The 27,779-nt window shown below is 41.7% G+C and overlaps 1 protein-coding gene across 1 annotated transcript in view; it reads right to left on the bottom strand.

The window, feature by feature from the left end:
• Positions 1–2,590: 2,590 nt before the first annotated feature.
• The window catches only part of PRKX (protein kinase cAMP-dependent X-linked catalytic subunit), a 108,898-nt gene continuing 83,709 nt past the window's right edge, over positions 2,591–27,779 (bottom strand). Inside the window, exons 5-9 of the mRNA XM_075060707.1 lie at positions 27,028–27,123; positions 19,879–19,936; positions 17,788–17,865; positions 5,066–5,215; positions 2,591–3,295 (exon numbers count right to left, since the gene is read on the bottom strand). Of these exons, the coding sequence (XP_074916808.1) occupies positions 5,090–5,215; positions 17,788–17,865; positions 19,879–19,936; positions 27,028–27,123 (358 nt within the window). The 3' untranslated portion in view covers positions 2,591–3,295; positions 5,066–5,089. The remainder of the gene's footprint in view (positions 3,296–5,065; positions 5,216–17,787; positions 17,866–19,878; positions 19,937–27,027; positions 27,124–27,779) is intronic.

Here is a 27,779-nt window from a genome sequence, read left to right as displayed (position 1 = left end):
TGTGGTGTGAAATCCCAATCAGCAAAGAGCTAAAATGAAACTGACCCAGCTATGCAAATAAATAAAATGTGTAGGCAGTGGTGCCTCTTAAATTCTATATTGTACAGGAAATAACTGATCATAATTACAGAACAGTTTTCACTTAAATAATGTTATGAAAATGGTCTATGGTTAATAATCATAAGTTACAAAAATGTGAAGTAAGTTTTATACTAGAAAGCACAAAAAGAGATCATTAGTCTGTAATAATGAGAGATCAGCAGTTGAGCTATCTATGCACACACAATTCCAGAAAGATTGTAAAGTCAATCTATCAGTTTAGTTTACTTGCCTGATTAGATTTCTCTACTCTCTGGCACAAACAGGTTCAGTGCATCCATTGGCAACAATGGATAAATTTCACGGACAAAAATCTAACCTCTTGTGTGAAAACATTCAAGATCAATTACCGCCACTGTGATACGTGTGTTCAAATGTATTCCCCTCTTCTGGCTTTGAAGATGCAAATGAGGCCTTAGGTAGTTCAGTTTTTTAAATCTGCAAACTGGAGTTCTTGAAATTCAGCACACTCATTGCAATATGTACATTTTGTAATAAGAAACAGGTTTTGTAGTTCTTCATGAAACACTGTAAACTTACATATTAGAAAGAACTGTACTCTCTCGAAGATACAAGCTCTGTGTGCTGTGTACTTAATTATTCTATCAAATCAGCAAGAGAAAGTTATCTCCCTGCATATAAATACATTCCAGATCAAACATTTTACAGAGATTGATATATTTTTACCAAGTAAAATGACTGTTCCTTATGCCAGTTCTGTGTCTTGTAATTATTACCAGTTTCTACACAGTATTTAATGGGAGTGGCACTTGGAGCCTATTAATAACCAGCGACATGTGGCACTTGCATAAGGTTATCAAGATGTCAATAGCAACACAAAATTTCCCCTTTGGTGTCTCAGTTACCTCCAGATAAACACTGTCTGCATTTCCGCAAGACACTTACGTAATCAGTCACACTCCTGTATTGTGTATAGGACCAGGGATATATCTATTATTTATTCAATATAAAGCAGAAATTGGAGTTTGACATATGATTAATTATATAAAATGATGAACATATATCTGTCAGCTCACTGCACTTGTGCACTGATGAGAACTAGGTGGGTACAGATGTCAGCAGCTTTTTACTGCTAGAGACTCCTGGCTGAAAATCTGACTGAAGTCAGAAGCAGAATTATTTTACTAGCTCGGGTTATGAGCCAATTGACCATTTGAATATTACATACTATATTGCATTCAGCATGCAGCTCAGAACAATTACCCAACTTAGGCTTAGATTTCAGCAATACCTAGGGCACTGCAGGTTACAACTGAGGTGCAGAGATCTGTGGAGAAGTGTCCACATCATCTGTTTTGGTATTCTTAAACTCTACTTAGAGCCATCAGTATAAGTAGTAAGACTCCAGTGCACAAATATGCCTTTTAAAAAAATACTTTTGGCCTAACTACAAATTTATCTACAACATAATCATTGAAAGCATGTATTTTTTGTTTTGTTTTTAAACTTTGATACTTCAAAATCAATTCCTCATGTTAGCGCAAATATCACAGTGTGAAACATGAAATCAAGTATTCTTAAATTATACCTAAATCTACCTCTGCATGTATGTGTATACACAGACATCACCTGCTAGTATTTGGTGTTACTTAAAATGGAGCATTATTGCAAATATTCCTTAAATACAGTGCACTCTGCTTATAAACTGATGTGGTCCACCTAGAAAACTGATCAGAGTAGATAAAAAACAGATTAGGTTTAAACCTGAAGCCCGATCCTGCACGTGTTAAACGCCTAATGGTGAGGACCTATAGGACAAGACCCTAATAAGTTTAGTCCTGGATTTTCAAATATAGGAGCACAAAGTTAGGCATCTAAACCCATATTTAGGCACATGTCTGATCTTCAAAAGTACTGAGCATCCAACAGCTCCTACTTAGGTCAATAACAAAAATAATTTTAACTATAATCAAAGTATGCCTGACACTGCTAGTACTTAACCTGGGGGAAAAGAGCTGCTAGGGAGAGCCAGAAAGTTTAAAAAAATGGAGGTATTGTACAGATCATTTCCACAAAGTTATTTAATTCTATGATTTTTAGGGAAAATATTCAAAGATAATTCCATATTTTGCAGCATAACCGAACAATAATAATGTTTAATAGCTTTTGGTTGGTTTTTTAAAATCCAGATTTGTTAGGGAAGATTGCGTAGTCTTCACTAACACATTCCACTGTTTATACTACTGTTCACATCTTTTAGATTACACTTTTTCATATTTTCTTTGAGTAACTCATTTCTCCTACTTAAATATCAGAAATTGGATAAAGTAGAACACAGTGAGAGCAACAACAGATCTTCCCCCCACCCCTCATTAGCAGCATGCACTGCTTTATATGCCCTACAGTGATTTCACATATAAGGGAAATCCACTATACATAGTATGTAGTCACCAAATATCATATCATTCGTGTGTGTGTGTGTGTGTGTGTGTGTGTGTGTGTGTGTGTAAAAACAGTGCATTGTTTTAACCAAAAGTTACTTATGAAGGTGTTAAGATGCTTTTTAAATGAACAACAAAACATGTCCTTTTTCTTTCTGCTTTCAAGTATTACGGTTGCAAATGTGAAGCACTGGAAGTTTTAGGTACAAATTTTTAAACTTAATTATTTTTATTTTTTACAAAGAATTATAAAATGCATATAAGATGATGAAAAACTCATTTATCCTTTTGCAATTTTCCCCCAGAGAACTTCTTGAAAAACATTTGAAAAATAAAAATCAGACTCTGCAAAGTACAAAAAATTTACATCTTTGCACAGTTCCTGTGCTTTAGTTGTATGTATTCATTATATACATATATACTAATTTGTGCTTTTAATTACACAAGTTTAGTATAAACTTATAAAATTAAGTCTATGCATTAACTATGCAAAAAGGATCTGGGCATAGCAGGAAACTAACACTAAAACAAGTTAAACTACAAGATAGAATTTTTTATGAGTCTACTTCAGAGTAGACTTTCAGTATCATAATTTGTTAAACTAATGCCAATTCCATACAGTTAAAATGAGTCTCACTTGCCTGCCAATTGTTTAAATATTTATCTACTAATGTGCACATATGAACGTGATAACACTCTCCTACATGTCAAAGAATGTCTTCTTGTATGTACTCAGTTCTTCCTTGCAAACTTGCGAATACCACTTCAATCTTCTTCCAGTTTCCAACATAAAACTAAAAGAAAAAAAAAGTTTAAAAGAATGCCAAGTTCCAGACTAGTATAGTTAAGATTACAATGCTGTGAAAATAGGGACATATAAATACTTGGACCACCTCATCTGTAAACTTATCTAGTATCTCTTCATCTACTATACTTCGTATTATTTATATATTCACTATACATTGGTTCAGCTATTCTTTAACAGCAATTCTCCTTACCTTTCTCCATTTTTCTCACCCTAATTGAATCTTAAAAAGAGCAAGGTAAATTTTATAGCGATGTGATTAAATAATCAGAAGCTGTTGTTACCTGTCAGCTCTGTGTTCTTGGGGAATTAGCGCACAGTATACAGTCTGTCTGACTCACGAAAGACCTCCCCCCCCCAGCCTCTGCTTGAACCAAAGCTGATCAGAAGAAAGATTTACAAAAAGCAATGAAAAGGCAATGCAAGACACACCTAAATGCCTGGGATAAGAGTCACAGGATTAAGGAAATTCCCCTCACCTCAATTGCATCAAGGATGGGACACGCAGGCATCCCCATTCACAGACTGAATGGAGAACAGCGATTCCAAGGCAAGAACTGCACTAAACCCTGGGACCAGAAAAGCTGGGAAGCACATCATGATGGGGGAGCTCTGCTCCAGATGCTAATGAACCCATGCCTGCACACACCCAGCTCAGTAGTTATCAGACCAATTCTAGTAATAAATCCTTTATTGGTATTCAAAATACTGAAGCTTCCTAATTGCATTGTGAGCTCCCTTGAAGGAACACCGCCCATAGCCAAGAATGATCAGTTCCTATTGTCTAGCCTGAACAATACAATTTTGGTATACTTCCTTGAGCCATCAGTTTACCCATAAACAAATCTAGTGTTCTCCCTTGAACCATTGTTCTGTCCCTACAAAAATCCCACTCATGCTCAAGTAAGTGTTCTGATGCTTGGATCAAAAATCTGCATCAGTTCCACTGGAACTTCATCTTCTCCTGACTGATCATGCCGGGGGCTCTGCCTGTTTCCAGCACTCCAGACCCTCAGCTACCATCACCACCTTGGGCCTCCATTCGAGTCAAGCTTCACATAGTTGTAAGAATCCAGCTCACTTTCCCTCTCTCTCTCTAGGTATAGCTTTCTGACCCTGACTTGCGTGATCAGTTATAGTTTTCTAAACCTGACTTAGATTAGATTTAATATTATAACTATTTTGTTTGTATGGTTATTACATGGCAATACATAACTTTCATGGTTAAGCTGGCTGCTTCTCTCTTTGCCGCCCCCCCGGTGGGTGTTTTTTGGCTCTCTTATTCACTCTGCAGCAACGCTTCTCATACCTAAGCTAAAAATCCTTGCATCAAGTGGGTTACTAGCAGAACAACTGTAACATGAAAGTGGGGATAGACATGCGCTGAACCTGGGACATATGAGGGTAGCAGCTTGAAAGTGCTCCTCAACCCAGTCTGCTGAGTCCAGGGACATAAGGGGTCAGCTTAAGACTTCTGATTAACCCAGTACTCTCAGACTCGTGTGTGTGTTCATCTGATTCTGGGGCTGGAAGAAGGCAGCCCTGGTGAACATAGGTCCTGCAAGATAGCTCCATTGGGAGGGAACTTGCAGAAGTAGAGCTCCATATCAGAACACAAGTGATGGGCAAATATGGTAGCACTTTTTCTTCTGCATAAAGCTCTGTTGTACAAACTGACATTTCCTACTGAATTTCAACATACATAGTACATACTGCTATTTTACTAAGGTTATTGCTGACAAAGATGAAGGTCAAATACCTTGCCGAATTTGGTTGACCGCCCTCAGAAGTTCTGGAAAATTTCTAGATCTTTAGGGGCTACAGGAGGGGTTTTGTTCCAGTCATCTTCAGGATAAGCTTCAAAATTAGATGTATCTCCATCATTGGATACCTTCGGCACTATAGGAGGCTGATGAGAAATAAACAACACAAAAATGAAATAGATGTTTCATACCACAGTAATTCTCAATTAGTTATTTGTCATCTTTTTGAATACATACTCTAGTAGTGCCTAGAGACCAAATAGGTTGGTGCCCACATTGTAAACATTGTATAAACAGTAAGTGACAGTCCCTGCTCAAAGAGTTTGCAGTCTAAAATACCAGACAACAAAAGGAAGAGAGAAAAATGCGGATGGGAGAGGGACAGGGGTGATGAGGGGAACAGGATAACAAAAATAAGATTGGATAAGAATTACATAGTCAGGGGCATGATTTACAAGTGCCACCTGCATACTATTATCAGGGTGCAATTTACTCAATGCATTATGGAAGAACTGATTTGCGAGTAGAGAATTGAAGGGTAAGATTTATGGATTCAGCTAGGAGTTTTTCTCCCATTTATGAAAAGTTGGGATGAGAGTGGCTGAGGGAGAAGCAAGTGCTCTAGGTTGCTATTACTGGTAGAAAGAAGGCAGAAATCAATGGCTCAACAACTTAGTAGGCCTAATAGGTCCAGGCTCAATGCTGAAGGACCTTAAAGATGAAGACCAGGAGTTTATCTAAGATAGGGGTCGGCAACCTATGGCATGCATGCCAAAGACGGCATGCGAGCCGATTTTTAATGGCACGCTGCTGCCTGTTGGGACTCCAGTGTGCCATTAAAAATCCTGCCCAGGCTGGCCTGCTCTCCTCTGCCCTCCACTCCCCCTGTGGGGGCAGGCAGCAGAAACACAGGCATGCGCATGGCGCGGGCAAATGGCCCCACTCTCCTGGCGCGGCAAACTGCAGGGTCCATGGTTCCGGGCAGGAACGTCCAGCTGATCACAGTAAGCCGCTGGCCCCTTGCCCGCCTTCCCCCCCTCCCCTGGGGCCCTGCCGCCACGCACGCAGCGCTCTGAGGTGTGGGGCTGCGCGCTCCTGGTGGGCAGCGTATCTGGCTCTGCTTAGAGCCTCATGGTAAGGGATTTGGGGAGTTGGATAAGGGTTGAGGGCAGTCAGGGGACAGAGGGCAGGGTGGGTTGGATGGGGGTGTGATTCCAGGCGGGATGGTTAGGGGCAGGGGGGCTCTGAAGGGAGCAGTTAGGGACTGGGGGGGGCGGGGGTTTGGATGGGGCATGAGAGTCCTGGGGTCTGTCAGGGGGCTGGGAGCGAACAGTGGTCAGGGCAGTCACGGGACAGGGAGCAAGGAGGATCCTGAGGGGTGGGGGCAGTTAGGGTGGGAGGGTCTCTGGGGTGGTGGTCAGGAGACACAGACCTGGGCGGGTTGGATGAGTTGGGAGTTCTGGGGATCTTGTCAGGAGGCAGGGTGTGGACAGGGGTTGGGGCAGGCAGGGAGGGTTGTATGGGTCAGGAGTTCTGGGGGTCCTGTCGGGGGCAGGATGCGGTTGGATAGGCATGGGAGTCCCCAGGGATCTGGGGAGTCTGAGGGCAGGGGTGTAGATAAGAGTTGGGACGGGCAGGGGACAAGGAGGAGGGAGGCTTAGATAGGGGGTGGAGTCCTGGGGAGCAGATAGGGGGTGGGGTGTTGGGTAGTCACCTAGCCCTCTGCCCTGAGCCCTGTACCTCCCTCATACACACCCAGCCCTCTGCTTGACTCCTTCACTCCCCCCCCCACAACCCCAGTCCTGACTCCGGCACCCCCACACATATCCAGCCCCCCATCTGCCCTTACACCTGCACCCCCCTCACATGTCCCCAGCCCTGACTCTCACCCCCACCCCCACCCTGAGCACCAAATGGGAGCTCCTGCACCCCCTCCCCACATTCCCACCTGCACCCCTCGCATCAAATGGGAGAAGCCCAGGTAAGTGCCCCACACCCAAACCTCCTGCCCCAACCCTGATCCCCCTCCCTCATTCTAGCTCCTGGTCAGACCCTTCACCCCCAGCCCTGTGCTCAGTGCACAGAGAGGAAGAGAATGGGCCAGAACCAGGGAGAAAGTAGGTGCCCACTGTGTGTGGGCAGGGTCGTGACCCCAGACCGCCAGTGGGCTGAGTGGATCCGGCAGCTGAGATCCTGGCTGGCAGGAGCCAGTGGATGGAACTCCTGAGTGACAGTGGGCTGAGCTGCTCAGCCCACTGCTGGTCTGGGGTCCCGGCCACCGCACAGCCTACTGCCGGTCTGGGGTTCTGGCTGCTGGACCCTTGCCAGCCGGGGTCCCAGCCGCAGGCTTCACTCAGCCCACTGCCGGCTGAGGTGAACAGAACTCCAGACCAGCAGTGGGCTGAGCTGGCCAGCAGCTTTAAATGAAGCTTCTTAAACATTTTGAAAACCTTGTTTATTTTACAATACAACAATAGTTTATTTACACAATGTATAGACTTATAGAGAGAGACCTTCTAAAAAACATTAAAGTGTATTACCGTCACACAAAACCTTAAATTAGAGTGAATAAATGAAGACTTGGCACAGCACTTCTGAAAGGTTGCTGACCCCTGGTCTAGGACAAAGGGACAGACATGAGGGTGGAAAGGAGTTGATGTGGTCTGTGCAATGAGACAGGAAGAGGTTCCTGACAGCAGTGCTTTGAATGATTTTAGAGGGGGCATTCATATTTTCACATATGATGGATCTATTAACAGAATAAAATTTCTGTGATTTAATTTTTGATAGAAAGATGAGCAGAGCTAAGAAAAATGCTCTGGAATAATGCTGACTCTGAATTAAACCCAAAAGAACACAAAGATTACATAAGGCTGAAGCTCCATCCTTAACTAATCTGTTTTCTCCTAGAGATTTGATCACCGTCAATAGTCATATCTTTTAACTCTCTCTAAGGGTCAATGGGCATCTTAGCACTGACTCTATACCAGGCAATATCCGTAATAAAGTAGGGCCAAATATTACATACGGCAAAAGGCCTTGCTCCTGTGGTGGTATTTCCTTAACATTAATGGGGTAACAGGGAAGAAAAGCAGGAGACAAGAAGAAATGAATAAACATCATGAGAGAAAGGATGAGGTAAAGTAGTAAGGATAAAAACAAATAAATACTTGCCCACACTCCTCTTAAAATAATTAGGAAAGAGGGGAGATGATTTTTTAATCATTTGTAAGCATGCTCAAGGCTTCTCAATTGTTGCACAGTGCTTGCATACTATGGTGAAGGGCACCTTAGTAATACAGTAAAGAGATTAGATTGTAACAAAACATTCTTGGAAGCTTTGACTAATTGCTTAGTGACTAAAATTTCAGAGAGTTAAATATAATATGACTTTTTCCTGCTGAGTACTAAGAAGTGATTTGGTCACATTAAATATTAACCTATTTTTAATATGTACTTGCCATGACATCAGCAGGTCCTTTTGCTGGCAACAAATGTGTCTCTTTCCAACCACTCCTCAAGAGAGATTTGTATATTTTGGCTTAGAAAACACCCCAAACCTATCAAACTGATTGCTTGTAAGTGCATTAAAATGTTTCACTCAGATACTGCACTTCATTAATATCTTATGCTTTTTCTATTCTGGCAATAAACCCATGCAGGAGAAAAGCTTTCAGCAGTTCAAATTGCTTTTTATTTTAAGAAAAAGTAGCCACATCATAAAATGCTGATTTTACTATGTTTTATTAACAAAAGTACATATTTCATCCCAGTAGAACTTTTAAAGCAAATGTGGAGATATTGTGCGGAACCATCTGTTCTTAGCTTCCCCTGAAGGTCTTTTGCATTTCTAATATTGGCCTGGGAATCCCCCGTCTCCATAGCCTTTCTCATCTTACATCTAGCAGATAATCACCAGCCTACTCTTCTTCTGGGCTGGAAGTACAGAACGGGGCTCTCTTTATCTCTCTCCTTCATTAGGCAGATGGGTTTGTGTACAGCAAACAGATGTCGCCTTCTCTCACACAACTCCCATCCCCTACTAGCTAGGGAGCAAATTTAGCATTGTGAATCAAACATGCATCTTTTGCTTGGCATTGCAAAGGCACTGGACTATCAAACCGCCTAATATAAAGCTTTATTCATATAATTTGCTATAAGCTATTAACAGATCAGAACATAACTTTCCCTGAAGGAATTAATAATAAAAAAATTCTGAAATTAAGATTATTCCTGTTAGATATGGGATATAGTTATTTCAGTGTTACATCCAAAGTCATGTGATCAATATGGAACTGGGGGGAAAAAACAATGATACTCATATAAGTAAGGCTACGTTTTAGTTACGGGTATTTTTAGTAAAAGTCATAGACAGGTCACAGGCTGGGTGACCAGGTGTCAGATTTTCAACTGAAACTTCCAGTCAAAAAGGGATCCTGGAAGCTTCAGTCAGCATTACTGTGCTATTGACTGTATGTGGTGGCACTGCATGGTGGGGCTGACAGGCTCCTTGCTAGCCTCTGCGCCATGCAGCTGGCAGGAAGCAGCCGTCAAGTCCTCCCTCTGGCTCCTACACATAAAGGGCAGCCAGGTGGCTTTGCATGCTGCCCGCGCCCCAAGGCCACTCCACAGCTCCCACTGATTGGGAACTGTGGCCAATGGGAGCAGAGGGAGCGGTGCCTACAGAAAGAGCAGCACGCAGAGTCACCTGGCTGCACCTCCACATAAGAGCTAGAGAGGAGTGTGACAAGTTCAGTCACAAAGACCCCCTTGGGACTGTCACCTGATGTGCTGAATTTGCCTCTGAGCCCGTTTTTCCTGTCAGCTTGGGACTCCAGAACCCTGCCTTGTTGAGCCAGACATGCTAGCCAGCTGAAAATATACACCCAGGTCTGGTCCATGCCCCCAAAGCTGCAGACTAACTGAAAACAGCTCAGCAAGTATTCTTGTCTCCAACACCCAGACACTCAGTTCCCAATGGGATCCAAACTCCAAATAAATCCGTTTTACTCTGTATAAAGCTGTTACAGGATAAACTCAAATTGTCCACCCTCTATAACACTGAGAGAGATATACACAGCTGTTTGCTCCCCCTGGTATTAATCACTTACTTTGTGTTAATTAATAAACAAAAGTGATTTTATTAAGTATAAAAAGTAGGATTTAAGTGGTTTCAAGTAATAACAGACAGAACAAAGTAAGTCACCAAGCAAAACAAAACACACAAGTCTAAGCCTAATACATTCAGAAACTCATCACAGATAAATCTCACCCTCAGAGATTTTCCAATAAGCTTCTTTTACAGACTAGACTTTTCCTAGTCTGGGCCCAATCCTTTCCCCTGGTACAATTCTTGTTAGTTCCAGCTCAGGTGGTAACTAGGGGATTTCTCATGACTAGCAGCCCCCTTTGTTCTGTTCCATCCGCTTTTATAGCTTTGGTACAAGGCGGCAATCCTTTGTCTCTCTGGGTCCCCACCCCTCCTTCTAAATGGAAAAGCAACAGGTTTAAGATGGATTGCAGTTCAGGTAACATGATCACATCACTGAAGACTTCATTACCCACTTGCTGGCACACAAAGAAGGCTTGTAAAGAAGACTTACAAGTAAACAGTCATTTACAACCAATTGTCCTAGTTAATGGGAGCCATCAAGATTCCAAACCACATTGATGGCCCACACTTTGCATAATTACAATAGACCCTCAGTTATATTTCATATTTCTAATTTTAGATACAAGAATGATACATTCATACAAATAGTACGATCACACTTCATAGATTATAAGCTTTGTCATGACACCTTAAAAGAGACCTTTTGCATAAAGCATATTCCAGTTACATCATATCAACACTTATAAACATATTTTTATAAAACATATAGAGTGCAACGTCACAGTGGGACATGCCGCTGCTTCCGGAACCCAACCGATGCTGAACCCCTCACCCCCTCCCAGCCCCAAACCCCTGACCCCTCCGACACCCTCCAAACCCCTCAGTCCCAGCCCGGAGCACCCTCCTGCACCCAAACCCGTCATCCCCAGCCACACATCAGAGCCCACACCTACACCCCAGAGCCTGTACCTCCTCCTACACCTCAACCCCCTGCCTCAGCCCAGAGCCCCTCCCATACTCTGAACCCCTCAGCTCCACCACCCCAGAGCCCGCACCCTCTGGCATAGCCCTCCAATTCCCTGCTTCCTAACCCTCTGCCCCAGATCAGAGGCCCCTCCTCCATCCCAATCCCTCATCCCAGGATCCTCCACAGAGCCTGCACCCCCAGCCAGAGCCCTCACATCCCCCTTCACCCTAAACCCCTGCCCCAGCACAAAGCCCCCTCCCATACTCTGAACCCCTCTGTCCCACCCCAGAGCACCCTCCTGCATCCCAAATCCCTCATCCCCAGCCACACAGAGCCCCCACCCCCACCTCAGGGCCTGTACCTCCTCCTACAACCCAACCCCCTGCCTCAGCCCAGAGCCCCTCCCATACTCTGAACCCCTCGGCTCCATTGCCCCAGCCCTGAACTCCCTCCTGCACCCCAAACCCTTCCTCCCATGCCCCACTCCAGAGCCTGCACTGCCAGTTGGAGAACTCACTCCTCCTGCACCCCAGACTGGTGAAAATGAGCAAGTGAGCGAGGGTGGGGAGAGCAAATGACAGAAGAAGGGGGAATGGAGTGAGCAGGGGGTGGGGCTTTGGAGAAGTGGCAGGGCATGGGCAGGGCCTTGGAGGTGGGGTAGGGCAAGGGTGTTCAGTTTTGTGCAAGTAGAAAGTTGGCAACCCTAGTCATGGGCAGTAAAACATTCACGGCCCGTGACCTGTCCATGACTTTTACTATATCCCCTTGAGAAAAATGGGGGAGGGGGGCGCGCAGGCTCAGCGGGGATGAGGAGGGGAAATGGGTGGCCTGGGATGCTTGGAACTGCTCCTCCCCTTTAGCTTTTTAGCTCCACTGGTCAGATTGGAAGGAAAAATGTAGTAGTCCTCTCCCAGGTGGCATCAGAACGAGATGCTTTTCATAGTACATTATGCAGATCTGCGAATCTTCTGTGTATAAGTTACATAGCTGAAACCCATAACTTCCAGTCCCAGAATCAAGACAGAATGAAGAAACTTTCTCCCACGAGTCCCACCCCACAGATTTAATTTTATGGGTTCTTCAGAAGCAGCATGAATGTATTTCATTTAAGAGGTTCACAGAAAAGAGCTTAGCATTTTGATTAGAGGCATAATGAACTACAAAATCCATTCGCCTCCCCTTCAACTTTTTTTTTTTCTTTGTGATGATGGATGAAGGTGAGGAAGGAGTTGCTTGGATTCAGGATTAGGTTGGGATTTTAAAAGGATCTTAAAAGTGTTATAGGAAAAGAGGAAACAGGATGATAAATATAGAAAAGGGAATTAATTGAGGCTGGGTATTTTAAAGGGGCTTAAGGGATTTAGGCACCCAACTCCCATTGCATTTCAATGGTTATAGATGCCGAACTCCTTTAAGATCGTTTTAAAATCCCAGCCTCAATTTACTTTTTTATATTTTATTATCCTGTTCCCTCCTCCCCAAACTACACATTTATAATTGATTCTTAGTAAAAGAACAACCCACACCAACAAAGCTAATATACCATGAGAAAATAATTCTCTGTATTCAGATTCTTAAATAAAAAATATTCAAGTGTAAAGTCTTAAAATTTTTTATAGACTTTCTTTTGTCTCCAGAAGAACAGCTGTGCATATATTAACCCATCAAAAACACTGACGGCAGCTCTACATTAGAAACTTTTGCCAGTATATTAACATCAGTTAGAGAGTGTGATTTTTGGTGGCATTTTCATACTCGGAAAAGTCCTGGGGTAGACAGAGTTATATTGGCATAGAAGTTGTTTTTTTTTTTTCAGTTAAGGATTACTTTACTCAGAGAACTGGTACAAGCTATACAGACAGAAGTACTTTTTTGTGAACATAAGCTGTGTCTACAGTAGGAAGGTTTGTGATATGGTTGCATCTTTTCTAGTGACAATAAGGTGTAGTGTCAAACTTCACAGGAACTAATCATGTCTTATTTAGAACACCACAAACTTGCGATGGGTGGGCTATTCGAAGAATATCAAGGCTGTTTGGAGTTGAGGCTTTCCTCGCTAACATTCAGTGGCTCATGTATCTTTTATCTGGGTATTAATTGGCTTAGTATAATAGGTAAGTAAATGTGTCCTTCTGTTAAAAGTATCAGAGGGGTAGCCGTGTTAGTCTGGATCTGTAAAAGCAGCAGAGAATCCTGTGGCACCTTATAGACTAACAGATATTTTGGAGCATGAGCTTTCATAGGTAAATACCCACTTCGTCAGATCCATGTAGTGGAAATTTCCAGGGGCAGGTATATATATGCTAGCAAGCAAGCTAGGCATAACGAGGTTAGTTCAGTCAGGGAGGATGAGGTCCTGTTCTAGCAGCTGAGGTGTGAAAACCAAGAGAGGAGAAACTGGTTCTGTAGTTGGCATGCCATTCACAGTCTTTGATCAGTCCTGATCAAAGACTGATGGTGTCAAATTTGCAGATGAACTGAAGCTCAGCAGTTTCTCTTTGAAGTCTGGTCCTGACATTCTCCAACCTGGAGACTCTCATTAATAACCAAACTTCCATAAAAATGGACTTCACTAAAAAAAGACAGGAGATCTACATTACTCACTTCACCTCTCTACATAGGAAAAAAGACTGTAAGCTGTCTAAACTCCTACCTGCCATATGGGGCCAAAACCGTGGTACCCCTAACCCACCCAGTAATATCGTCAATCTATCCAACTACACACTCAGACCAGAAGAAAAGTCTGTCCTATCTCGGGGACTCTCTTTCTGCCCTGCAACCCCCACCAACATGATACAGTTCTGTGGTGATCTGGAAGCCTACTTCCGCCATCTCCGACTCAAAGAATACTTCCAGGACAACACTGAACAGTGCACTGATACACAGGTACCCTCCCACCAGCAGCACAAGAAGAAGAACTCCACATGGACCCCTCTTGAGGGTCGAAACGACAGTCTGGACCTATACATTGAATGCTTCCGCCGACGTGCACAGGCAGAAATCGTGGAAAAACAATATCGCTTGCTTCATAATCTAAGTCGTGCAGAACGCAATGCCATCCGCAGCCTCAGAAGCCACCCTGACATTATCATCAAAGAGGATGATAAAGGAGGTGCTGTTGTCATCATGAACAGGTCTGACTACCAAAAGGAGGCTGCCAGACAACTCTCCAATACCAAATTCTACAGGCCACTTCCCTCAGATCCCACTGATGTGAAACACACAAGAAACACTGCACATCTATCAACTCCCACTACACTGAACAAATCAACACTACCCTCAGGAATAACCTGGTCGGCTCTATCTACTACCATATCCACAACCCAGAATCCTGGCCGCCCCGCATCCTCTTGGCACTCTCACTGAGAGACTGTTGGATATGGACTCTCTACTCAGACCCTATGCCACCAGCACTTCCCGCATCTCCTGTGACAACCACTGATTTCCTCAAGGAACACAATGCCTTTGCACCTCCCAGAAACGTCCTAACACCATGTATGAGAGGCGCTCTACCAACTCCATACAAATGGAATACAAAGCTGTCAGACCATTATCCTGATGATGCCACAGCACAGACTGCTTCTGAGCCTCTGCCTTATCCTCACAACACACATTTCAATGATACATATAATCTCCAACTCAGTGCACTGCTATGCCACCGCATCGCCCACAATAGCCATCTTTTCATGCCTACCTAAACCGCCTCCCTCATCCCCACCCCTCTCTACCTATACATGATACTCTCTCTCTGCCCATGGAAGGATTCGGTTAAATTCCACCACATTCAACAGCTATTGTCCCCCACCTTCCCTCATCGCTTACCAATCTACAATGGTGAAGTTCCACTTTCTAATCACCCCGTGCAAATAAATGATTGTCACCCTTAACACCACCCTATATCATAAACCTACTGACCTATGGCTACCTTATCCTCCAGCTTCATCATCGGACATCACACGATCCATTGTCTTACAGCCAATCACTAGTAAAACCGCATCTGACTTTAACCCTCAGACAGAGACCAACACCTACTAATCTCCACCAGCTTCTCTAAACTACACAATCCCGAGGCACGAGGAAATAAGAAACAGATCCACCCCCGGTGTTCCCAGAAGCCTCCTACTTGCAGACAACCCAAGAAACCCAAAGACTCCACCTGGCATCATACCGCCCCCAGCTAAACCCCCTCCACGCTCATCAGGATCCTACAAACCCTCTGGACAATAATCCCACACTTTCTCCGCCTTTCTGACAGGCCCTTCCTCTCCTCACGACAACTCCAACCCGAAATATTTCTCACCTGAACTGCACCCCACCACCATAGTTAACTTCCCTCATTAACCGACAATGCAACAACCTCAGGACTCTGCCCACTATCTTCACACCCCGGCCTCAGATCGCCACACATTCACTGGATCATTCACCTCCCACATTCGACCAATGGAAGATACGCATCATATGCAGCAATGCCCCTCTTATGTAATTCGGCCAAACTTGGACAGTCTCTACGACAGATAAATATGACACAACTCAACTTAGGATGCATATACAAAAACCTATAGGAGAGCACTCACCTCCTGCCACATATAAGAACATTAAGTTGCATCCGCAGCAAAAAAACTTCAGGACCAGACTTCAAAGAGAAACTGCTGAGCTTCAGTTCATCTGCAAATTTGACACCATCAGCTCAGGATTGATCAAAGACTGTGAATGGCATGCCAACTACAGAACCAGTTTCTCCTCTCTTGGTTTTCACACCTCAGCTGCTAGAACAGGGCCTCATCCTCCCTGACTGAACTAACCTCATTATGCCTAGCTTGCTTGCTAGCATATATATACCTGCCCCTGGAAATTTCCACTACATGCATCTGACGAAGTGGGTATTCACCCACGAAAGCTCATGTTCCAAAACATCTGTTCGTCTATAAGGTGCCACAGGATTCTCTGCTGCTTCTGTTAAAAGTATCTCAGTAGTACAGTTCTCATTCAGACATGTTTAATTTAAGTACTGTATACTTTTAAAAACATTCTCTTTCTGAATTATGTCCCCAAATTCACAGTTTTGCTTGCCCAAATGTTCTTGAGCAGAGAGTTTGAAAAATATGAGATGACAATGTATATTGATAAAACATCTGAAGTTAAGCTTTAAGGGTTCTAACACAGAACAGCCATATATGGTTTTTCTTTAAATAACATCTACATGAAACAGAGCAAAAATCACTCTCTCAATCTCTTTGCTCTAAAGAAGTTTCAAATTGATTCAATCCAGAAGTTTACCGCTTCACATACATACATAAGCAAGCAAGCAGAAATGTATCTGAGTAGCACTAGACTGACATTATGTGGTGGAATAAATCACATTACTGATAATTAAGTGGAATTGTACCACCTGGAACTTTTTTCTTTTTTAAAATGAGAAGGAAGAAGTTTTACCTGCAAAAGAACTTAAATGAGGATCTTCAAATATTGGTATATATTTTACACACATTTGTTTCTCTATACTGGCTGAATTTAGTGCTGCTGTATCTGTTAGAATTTTAATAATAAATTCATTTTCCCCCTAGATACGTTAAATTTTATTTAAAGATTTCTCTGCATTGAAATTCAGCAGCGAGACTCAAATGCAGAACAAAATATTTCTAATTATTTTTGAAAAACAGCTATTAACTAGTTCTTGTGAAATGAGACATATGTATGTAATACAGGATATAATTTTCTGATTATTTTAGGGATTTTGTAATGTAAACCCACACCAATTTGGAAGATGTTAAATATGGACTAGTGAAAAGCTTATCTTTTTAAAGAATCAATATGCATCACATGACTATACATTTCAAATAATTCTGTAATAGATCTTAACTGAATACACATGCAACATTATACCCTGTGACAAAGTTCCTCCTCTACCTTGGTGGGTCCTGCGCTTATTGGCGGATTTTTTACCTCAGTGATCTTCCCCTCTTGCAGAACCCACAGTCTGGGTCAGCTCCTCCTGTGTCTGATCAGGAGGTGGGAGGTTTGGGGGGAACCCGGGCCCACCCTCTACTCCGGGTTCCAGCCCAGGGCCCTGTGGATCGCAGCTGTCTATAGTGCCTCCTGTAACAGCTGCATGACAGCTACAACTCTCTGGGCTACTTCCCCATGGCCTCCTCCAAACACCTTCTTTATCCTCACCACAGGACCTTCCTCCTGGTGTCTGATAACGCTTGTCCTCCTCAATCCTCCAGCAGTACACTCTCTCACTCTCAGCTCCTTGCCTTCTTGCTCCCAGCTCCTCACACACGCTCCTTCTCCTCTGGCTCCTCCCTGCCTGACTGGAGTGAGCTCCTTTTTAAACCCAGGTGCCCTGATTAGCCTGCCTTGATTGGCTGCAGGTGTTCTAATTAAAGTAGCTATCTCTACTGCCTTCTAGAAAGGTCTTAATTGGCTCCAGGTGCCTTGATTAACCTGGAGCAACTGCCATTTGGTTACCAGGGTACTAGAGATTTGTTTAGCCTGGGGCTAACATACCTGTTTCTCACTACTTTACTGTAGCCATCTGGCCTTGCCCCATCACAACCCCTATATAGTATCAGAAGAAATTTTGCATGGATGATTTTTGATTACCATAGTCTACATAAGATTTTTGTACAAAATACCTTTAGTTTTCTTTGAGGTACAGCATCCCAGTCTATAGACCTGAACCACCGATGCCTTTTCACATCATCTGCTCCATTCTTTAAATAAACAAAACAAAAAGATATAAGAATGTGTATGCCATAAAATCTTAACTTATGTATTTCATTATAGCTGTTCTCCTGCCCCCTCAATTTCAAACTTTATATTAAAAAAAAAAAAAAAAAAAAAATCACAGAAGCCCAGAAGTCATCCATAACATTTCAAAGCTTTCACAAGGGCATTAAATAACCAGTGAGCATAAAAAATTAGATACTACACAAATTCACTCTCATTTATAATATATTTCTATTTTATTTCTGAAAACCTTTTAACCCTAGTTATACACCTTGGACAAGATTTCTCAGTGGCATGAAGGGCCAGTGCAAAGCCCTGTGGATCACATAAGACCCCACTTTGGGCTGCAAAGGACGGTGGTGAGGAATAGATGAAGTTGTGTCTGTACTCACAGAAAGGGTACTGGCTTGGCTTTTCATAGGGTATTAAGATAATCCAGAGAAAGGATGAGGGGATCTGCATTGACAGATCCAGTGGCACCCAAGATCTCATATACGTGGTACAAGGACATGGGAGAGTGTGGAGCATCCCCATACCCAGTTTTGGGTTGAGTGGGTATATCCTCTCCAATATCCTCTCTCTCCTGGCACTTTACCACTTGTAAAAGGTGAACAGAGAAAAGTAAAGTAATGCTGCTAAAAAAAATTAGGGTGGATAAAAATCAATTGGATTTTTTTTAATTTAAATTGGATTTTTTTGATAAAATGCTTTTTGAGGGGGGAAAAACTATCTAAAGATAGTTTTAATTAAGATACATTATAACTCAAAGGTATCTCGTCATGGAATAGGGATTATAAGTTCTAATTCTATCATATGAGACAATATATTCATGTAATGTTTAAGAAAAGTCTTGTAAATGAATGCCAATAGTTCATGGATTAGGGACCCAATCTTAAGGGGTTCCACAGGCTTCTGTATAGATTATTTAGATTAATCTTTCCATCTACACAATGGGAGTCAGTGCTCAGTCTAGAAGATACCATCAGAGATGCTTAGATTTGCAGTTCTTAAACTGGATTTTTGTCTCCAGAAGTAACATGCTTGTTAACAGCAAACATGTTTTTAAACACATAATATATAGAGGTGAAAAACAACAGAACTCAACTCTATTGTCCCTCTGCAAACTTGTGTACACAGAGTCAGTTCCTTACCTCTCTCTAAAAGTGCAAAGTTTCAAAAAGTTCAATGAATAGAAGATTGTTGGGGGCAGAATAGATCTGGGCAAGGAGAAGTCTGGAGATAAATGTGAGAAGCAAGGGACATATGCTTGTTTTGTTAAATTATTATATGTCTGCTGTTGAAGAAAAAAAGCCCAGAATACTCAACGTTGTTGTTTCAGTTAAATAAAACAAATCTAAATGTCTGTCTGGTGATGTTCTCCTCCTAATACAGCACGGCAAGAAAATCCTCCAAATATCAATGATTAACCTGTTCAATTGGAGATATTTATGAAGTCATTGGGAGGTGAACTATCTGCTTCAATGACCTTTGGTAAATGAAATAACCAATCAATCATTCATGTTCTGAAATAGCTGTAAAACTAATCTGATAAGTTTCAAAATAAATCACTGTTTAAAAATGTATAGCGTGTACTTTCTATCTCTGACTTGTGAAGAATATGCATTAAGGTTATAACAACCAACAAGAATGCACTTTTATGGCGAAAACCATGATTAAATTGAGTCTTTTAAACTACTGATTTAAATCAAAACCACCCTGAAAAGAAAATAACTAAGAAACCAACATTAAGAACTTTGAACATTTTTTTTCAGATATACAGTACAGAGATAGCTATGCAAATAATTTTAATGAGGGGTACGTACTTCACCAACTAGCAACCCTTAAACAGTGGCCTGCTAACCCACTGTGGGTTACACAAAAATGTAACTTAATATTTTTCATATGCTAATTCAGATGTTCAGTCCTAAGTAACACAACAGAAGCACAAGTGGACCTCAAAATTCACGTGTACGTTTTTAAACATATTTAACACTAACCTTCATATTTCCCAGTCGCCTTGTCCTGTCAACCACTAGAAGCTTTTTAATAAGGTCCCTGTAACAGAGGATAAATTTGTCATTGTTTTATTTCATTAGGATAGGCATACTACAGACCAGTGGAAGCACTTTTATTTTATCATCATAAATATTTTGTGCATTTTAATAATTCATGTTTTCCCTATTTCAGAATGTTTTACATTCAAAGGGTTCAAGACTAGTGTGAAAACAGGTAACCTGTCTCAGTGGAACAGTGGTGAATCTCTCTATAGAGTGTAGTTTCTTCAGAAAAGATTTGAGATGCAAGTTCCTTGCCTGAAACGTCCTTTGCATTTTGGTAGGCATTCCAAATCTCAAGTCAAAACTGAACTTCCTTCAGAGTATGGTTTTAGACTAGACCTTATAACAATTTAAAAAAAGAGATAATTCTACCTCAGTTAAAAATAGAGAAAATGTGGAACAGCAAGTTCTCTGTTGAAAATATAGTGGGGACTAGCTTGCATTCAGAAGTCCTCTGCAGAAAATGAAACGTACACTTTAAGACCCTAACATTGTTTTATGAGCTTTGCATAAAGCTAAATTCAACTTTTTAAAAGCTGAGACAACACTTAGAAAATGAAAAGTATTATGTAAATACATTTGCAAGTACTATGTTAACAACAAAATCAAGGATCACATTTTGTTTTGTTATTCCACTGTAAATCCAGAATAACTCCATTAAGGCCTGGTCTAAACAAATCATCTTACGTTGACCTATGTCAGTGTACACACTACAACCTTGTCCTGCCAATGTAAGTGCCCTACTACACCAACATAACTATTCATCTCCATGAGAAGCGTATGGCTTACGTTGGTGTAGTTAGAGAGATGCCATCTTACATCTTCTGTTGGCTGTCTTAATTTCATGGCTCTGTGCTGGAGCTGTGAAATTGACAAGAAAGCATCTAAAGCCCGGCTGCCCCTAGTACATGCTCCCAGCCAGGGTGTTGCCCAGAGGTTCCTCTCTTCAGGAAGTGAGGAGCCCAGAAGACTGCCCCTTACTCCCAGCTAGGAGCAGGGTGCCAAAAGCCTGGGGTAGGGGTGGAGGGCAGCTGTGCTCCCAGCATGGAGGGCTCAGTACCTCAAGTCAGTGGAAGTGCTCCTGGTGAGGACGACCAACAGGAGGAGGGTAGTAACTACTGTGGTGGCTGTAAGTCGACCTAAAATAGACTTCACTAGAGTACTAAGGCAGTGAAATTACCATGGATACACACAGGTACTACAGAGAAATTCAGCAACAAATTTCTAGAGTGAATTACATGTGCTCTCAGTGGCTATATTCTTAATTATCTACAACTTAACCTCTTCAATGAAAGCAAAACAACAGTTTTATATGTTCCACAATAATCAATGTCTAAGACAAAACACACAGCTTAGTCATCTTTACTGTTCTGCAGCCTAAAGAAGAAAGAGGTGCTACTGCAACCTTCCTTGTATGAAGAGACTTCAAAACAGGAGTGCCTCAGAGAAAGATTGTGAAGGAAAAAACAAACAAACAAACAAAAAAAATCAGATCTATATTTATCCAACCCAGCAAATAAATATAGTTTTTTTCCTTTGAGAAACCTAGGAATCTTAGTATGGCATATTGAGAATAATGAACTGAATAATAAATTTTCTAAACAGCTCAAAACTGTCATACGTGACAAAGCAAATATTTCTGAAACTCAGTGGAAAAAACCCCCCAAAAACAAAACAAAAAAAACTTCAGCTGCCAGCCATACGGGAATACAAAAGTGAAATTGGAAGGAGATTTCCTAATCTCCCATAAACATTTCAGCCAGTACGTGGCTGGATTTAGATTCAGTCCTGTGATTCAGTCATTTGTAGTCATTCCTGAAGGCATTTCTTTTCCTCCCAGGGCATCCCAGAGGACCCTTAAGGATGGGTGAGGGAGGGGGAGAAATCTAACCATTATTGTTCTAAACAAATAGACATCCTTTCAAATAGAAGAGTGAAAAGTAAGTCAAATTAGAAATGAAGGGCCAGATCTATTGCTGGATCCCACTGGGTTAGAAACAAGTTTGTGTAGTCATTTACTGTGTCATTTAAATCAGAATTGTGTTATTTAATTGATGACTCTTAGCAGAGTAAGTTGTAGAGATCTTCTTTTGATTGCTCCTCAAACAAGCCTTGGAAATGCAGAAAATACACAGCTGAGACAGGAACTGACTCAATGATCTTGAGTTGTCACTGAAGCTGTGAAGGTATCCAAATTAACATCTGTATCAAGAGACAGTGTAGTGCTTCCTTAATGTCCTACTTTATACATAAGATTAAAAAGTCAAATGTTCTAACAGTTTATTATATATAGTGTTGAATTCAAGTAGGTGCCGACATCCTAGATCAGACCTGCTCAATAATTATTTAGACTGCAGTGGCACCCTCCATTGTTATGCATTTCCAAAACACAAGATGACATCTTCGCCCTGAAGAGTTTACCCAAAAAACCAAAAACACACACTTTTCAAAACAGAGTGGTCAGGGAGGTGGCTGACACACCTATTAGTAGTTCTATTTTTCAATGGGGAACAGAGTGGGGAGTGGACAGCTACAGACAAATACCTTCAAACCAAGGGACTATTAGATGGCTAAAGTCTCATAATTTGGGTCAGAAGTGGGTCTTGAAAATAGATTTGAACTAGAAAAGGATAATGGTCAGGGCATGAAAGTTCAGGAAAGGCATTTCACACGTAGAGGATGGGAAGGAATAAAGCACAGACTGTTGCAGGAGAGTCAGATAAACTGGCAACAATGATGACATCAGAGGCAGAGTGAAAAGCGATGTGAAACGAGACTAGGTTAGAAGTAGAAAAGGCAGAGAGTTATGCAGGGCCTTACTGGCAGTAACAAGAAACTTGAACTTGAAATAGTGGAAGAGGAGAAAGTGGTGTGGCAAAGTCAGATCAACAGTCTACAAAAGCAGCTGTTTTCTCTAAGGATTATAGGGAATGGTATGGGCATCAAGAGGGAAAGATAAAAAGAGGTTGCAGTATCAAAGACTTGCCAAGAATCTTTAATGGCTAGACATTATGGAAATGTTGTGGAGAAAGAATTATTTGGGCACATCCTGGATGTGAGGGGGGAAAAGGAAGGGATGTGTCAAAAATGAAAGAATAAGGGTTCAGTTCATAGTAAGAAAAATAGGGAGCTCTGTTTAAGTTGATGGTGAGAAGTCAAGGAAGAGATGTCAAAGAGGTAGGATGAAATACAGAATTGGATAGTGGGAAACAGGTTAGGAGTGAAATGATAGATTGGTGAGTCAACAGTATAAAGAAGCACTAGATGAGTTCATCCGAAAAGATGTAAAAAGAAAGAACTGACGGGTGAAGAACAGAGTCATGTGCGACCCCCTCGCCCCCAAAGGTGGGGAGGAAGGAGGAAGATTACCCATCAAGACAGACACTACAAAAGTACCTAGAGAAGTAGGAGGAGAACCAGAAGAAAAAAAAAAAAAAAGAGTATTCAAAGGGTATGATACCTAAAGGAGCTTAACTGCTCACTGATGGCCATCTTTCTCGATTTACAATGGAACTTGATACACTTGGTGAGTGTGGTGACTAAAATGTCTTTCATGGCATCAGAATTTACTAGATAATACAAGTCAGTGATTACGAGTCAGCGTGACTGAGAAATACAAACAGATGCTGATAGTACCCTAGGTTTAATTGCTTTTCATCACGATGGCCTAATTATCAATGACAAAGAAACTAACTTTGTACTGTTCACCTTCTGGCCATGTACCCAGAAATTACTTCAGACAGCACATACGGAGATGTGTACTCTTTGTTGAGAAGGATTGTATTAAAACACAATGGACAAGAAGAGGAAACTGCAGGAAACTGGTAGCAGCAGCAGCATTTTGAAGGCAGCCACCATTCAGAATATGTACAAGTATGGGACACTAGGATCAGTCAGCATAAGCACATATAATAAGCTGAAGAATGCTAATGGCAGAGAGAAAGGAGGGTCAGGGAAAAACTGGGAGGCAAGATCAAACCAGTATCTTAGATGCCTGTATACAAATGCGAGAAGTATGGGTAATAAGCAGGAAGAACTGGAAGTGCTAATAAATAAATACAAGCTATGACATTGTTGGCATCACTGAAACTTGGTGGGATATACACATGATTGGAATGTTGTTGGTGTGGATGGGGTATAGTTTGCTCAGGAAGGATAGACAGGAAAAAAGGGAGGAGGTGTTGCCTTATATATTAAAAATGTGCACACTTGGACTGAGGTGGAGATGGACATAGGAGATGGAAATGTTGAGAAGTCTCTGGGTTAGGATAAAAGGGGTAAAAAACAAGGGTGATGTCGTGCTAGAGTCTATTACAGGCCACCTAACACAGGTGGAAGAGGTGGATGAGGCTTTTTTTAAACAACTAACAAAATCATCCAAAGCCCAAGATTTGGTGGTGATGGGGGACTTCAACTATCCAGATATATGTTGGGAAAAACAACACCGCGGGGCACAGACTATCCAGTAAGTTCCTGGACTGCATTGCGGACAACTCTTTTATTCCAGAAGGTTGAAAAAGCTACTGGGGGGAAGCTGTTCTAGACTTGATTTTAAACAAATAGGGAGGAACTCGTTGAGAATTTGAAAGTAGAAGGAAGCTTGGGTGAAAGTGATCAATGAAATCATAGAGTTTTGCAATTCTAAGGAAGGGCAGAAGGGAGTACAGCAAAATAGAGACCATGAATTTCAGAAAGGCGGACTTTGGTAAGTTCAGAGAGCTGATAGGTAAGGTCCCATGGGAATCAAAACTGAGGGGAAAACAACTGAGGAGGAGTTTGGCAGTTTTCAAAGGGACGCTATTAAAGGCCCAAAAGCAAGCAATTCTGATGGGTAGGAAAGACAGAAATGTGGCAAAAGACCACTTGGCTTAACCACATGACCTACAAAATAAAAAGGAGTCATATAAAAAAATGGAAACTAGGTCAGATTGCAAAGGATGAATATAGCAAATAACACAGGAATGCAGGGGCAAGATTAGAAAGGCAAAAGGCACAAAATGAGCTCAAACTAGCTATGGGAATAAAGGGAAACTAGAAGACTTTTTATCAATATATTAGAAGCAAGAGGAAGACCAAGGACAGGGTAGGCCCACTGCTCAGGGAGAAACAGTAACCAGAAACTTGGAAATGGCAGAGATGCTTAATGACTTCTTTGTTTCGGTCTTCACTGAGAAGTCTGAAGGAACGTCTAACATAGTGAATGCTTATGGGAAGGGGTAGGTTTAGAAGATAAAATAAAAAAAGAGCAAGTTAAAAATCACTTAGAAAAGTTAGATGCCTGCAAGTCACCAGGGCCTGATGAAATGCATCCTAGAATACTCAAGGAGTTAATAGAGGAGGTATCTGAGCCTCTAGCTATTATCTTTGAAAGTCATGGGAAAATCATGGGAATATTCCAGAAGACTAGAAAAGGGCAAATATAGTGCCCATCTATAAAAAGGGAAATAAAACAACCCAGGAAACTACAGACCAGTTAGTTTAACTTCTGTGCCAGGGAAGATAATGGAGCAAGTAATTAAAGAAATCATCTGCAAACACTTGGAAGGTGGTAGGGTGATAGGGAATAGCCAACATGGATTTGTAAAGAACAAATCATGTCAAACCAATCTGATCGCTTTCTTTGATAGGATAACGAGTCTTGTGGATAAGGGAGAAGCGGTGGATGTGGTATACCTAGACTTTAGTAAGGCATTTGATACGGTCTCGCATGATATCCTTATCGATAAACTAGGCAAATACAATTTAGATGGGGCTACTATAAAGGTGGGTGCATAACTGGCTGGATAACCGTACTCAGAGAGTAGTTATTAATGGCTCCCAATCCTGCTGGAAAGGTATAACAAGTGGGTTCCGCAGGGTCTGTTTTGGGACCGGCTCTGTTCAATATCTTCATCAACGACTTAGATGTTGGCATAGAAAGTACGCTTATTAAGTTTGCAGATGATACCAAACTGGGAGGGATTGCAACTGCTTTGGAGGACAGGGTCAAAATTCAAAATGATCTGGACAAATTGGAGAAATGGTCTGAGGTAAACCGGATGAAGTTCAATAAAGACAAATGCAAAGTGCTCCACTTAGGAAGGAACAATCAGTTTCACACATACAGAATGGGAAGAGACTGTCTAGGAAGGAGTATGGCAGAAAGAGATCTAGGGGTCATAGTGGACCACAAGCTAAATATGAGTCAACAGTGTGATACTGTTGCAAAAAAAGCAAACGTGATTCTGGGATGCATTAACAGGTGTGTTGTAAACAAGACACGAGAAGTCATTCTTCCGCTCTACTCTGCGCTGGTTAGGCCTCAACTGGAGTATTGTGTCCAGTTCTGGCACCGCATTTCAAGAAAGATGTGGAGAAATTGGAGAGGGTCCAGAGAAGAGCAACAAGAATGATTAAAGGTCTTGAGAACATGACCTACGAAGGAAGGCTGAAAGAATTGGGTTTATTTAGTTTGGAAAAGAGAAGACTGAGAGGGGACATGATAGCAGTTTTCAGGTATCTAAAAGGTGCCATCAGGAGGAGGGAGAAAACTTGTTCACCTTAGCCTCTAATGATAGAACAAGAAGCAATGGGCTTAAACTGCAACAAGGGAGATTTAGGTTGGACATTAGGAAAAAGTTCCTAACTGTCAGGTAGTTAAACACTGGAATCAATTGCCTAGGAGGTTGTGGAATCTCCATCTCTGGAGATATTTAAGAGTAGGTTAGATAAATGTGTCTCAGGGATGGTCTAGACAGTATTTGGTCCTGCCATGAGGGCAGGGGACTGGACTCGATGACCTCTTGAGGTCCCTTCCAGTCCTAGAGTCTATGAATCTATGCTCATGAAATCTGCTGATACAGCTTTAATAATGGTCTTGTGAGAAATCTTGTGCCTGAAGAGACGTTCACAGGAGATGGGAGAGAGAAACATTTAAATTATATTAAATATGTTTTCATTTTGATTTCAGGACTAAATTTTGTCCAAAATATTTTGCAACAAAGCATTTTAAAATACTGCAAGAAGGTATCCTCCTATGCATATCCTTTCAAACTATGCTAAAGAGGTAATTAAAAAGAAACACGTCCGTGATGAAAGCCATATACTTACTTCACATACAAATCCAAATGTCTGGGGAAATCTATTTTGCCAGCAAGAATCTTCTGATATATACCAAATGGGTTGTCATCAAAAAATGGAGGAAACCTATTTGAATTAAACAACCAAAACACAGCTTTCTTTAGTTATCTGCAGAAATGTATAATGGTATTATGTTGAAGTAATTTATCTGCTGACCAGATTGTTAGACACACAGTTATTCTGTATGCACCGACGCAGTGCATACTGAAGTCAGGGTTAACCACATCTCTGTAACTCAATTAAGGCAGCTATTCTGCAAAACATAGAATGTACAGAACACATTCAGAATATTAAAATTGAAATACTGAAAACTATTTTTAATATTACAATAGAAATGTCAGTCACACATAGTGACGGAAGATTTCCCTTGGAAAGTCTGTGCTTTGGCTTCTTCCCTGTTGGTGAAATTTGAGAGGCCCTCAGCAAAACAAATTCTTCCCTTCTAGTCTGGACACTACTGACTTTCCCTTCACTTTGGCTGCCAATTCCAGAATTAAGAAGCTGTAGTTCTTTACCTTTAAAAGACAATATAAAAATAAGGAGCCAGTTGACTTTTTTTTTTTTTTGCACCTCGGGCAACAACTAAGAATTTGTATCCCCTCTTGGGCTTCTCTTTCTACAGGCTGACCTGTTTGCTCACCAGAAAGGATACATGTATCACTGTGGAAATATACCAGTTCAGTAGGTTTAATAAATTGAATTCTGGACTCCATACATTTCCT

Source organism: Chelonoidis abingdonii, chromosome 1 (genome assembly GCF_003597395.2).
Source record: "Chelonoidis abingdonii isolate Lonesome George chromosome 1, CheloAbing_2.0, whole genome shotgun sequence".
In the NCBI taxonomy this organism is placed as follows: Eukaryota; Metazoa; Chordata; order Testudines; family Testudinidae; genus Chelonoidis; species Chelonoidis abingdonii.
The sequence above is the reverse complement of the archived record's forward strand: the minus strand, read 5'-3'. Positions and strand labels throughout refer to the sequence as shown.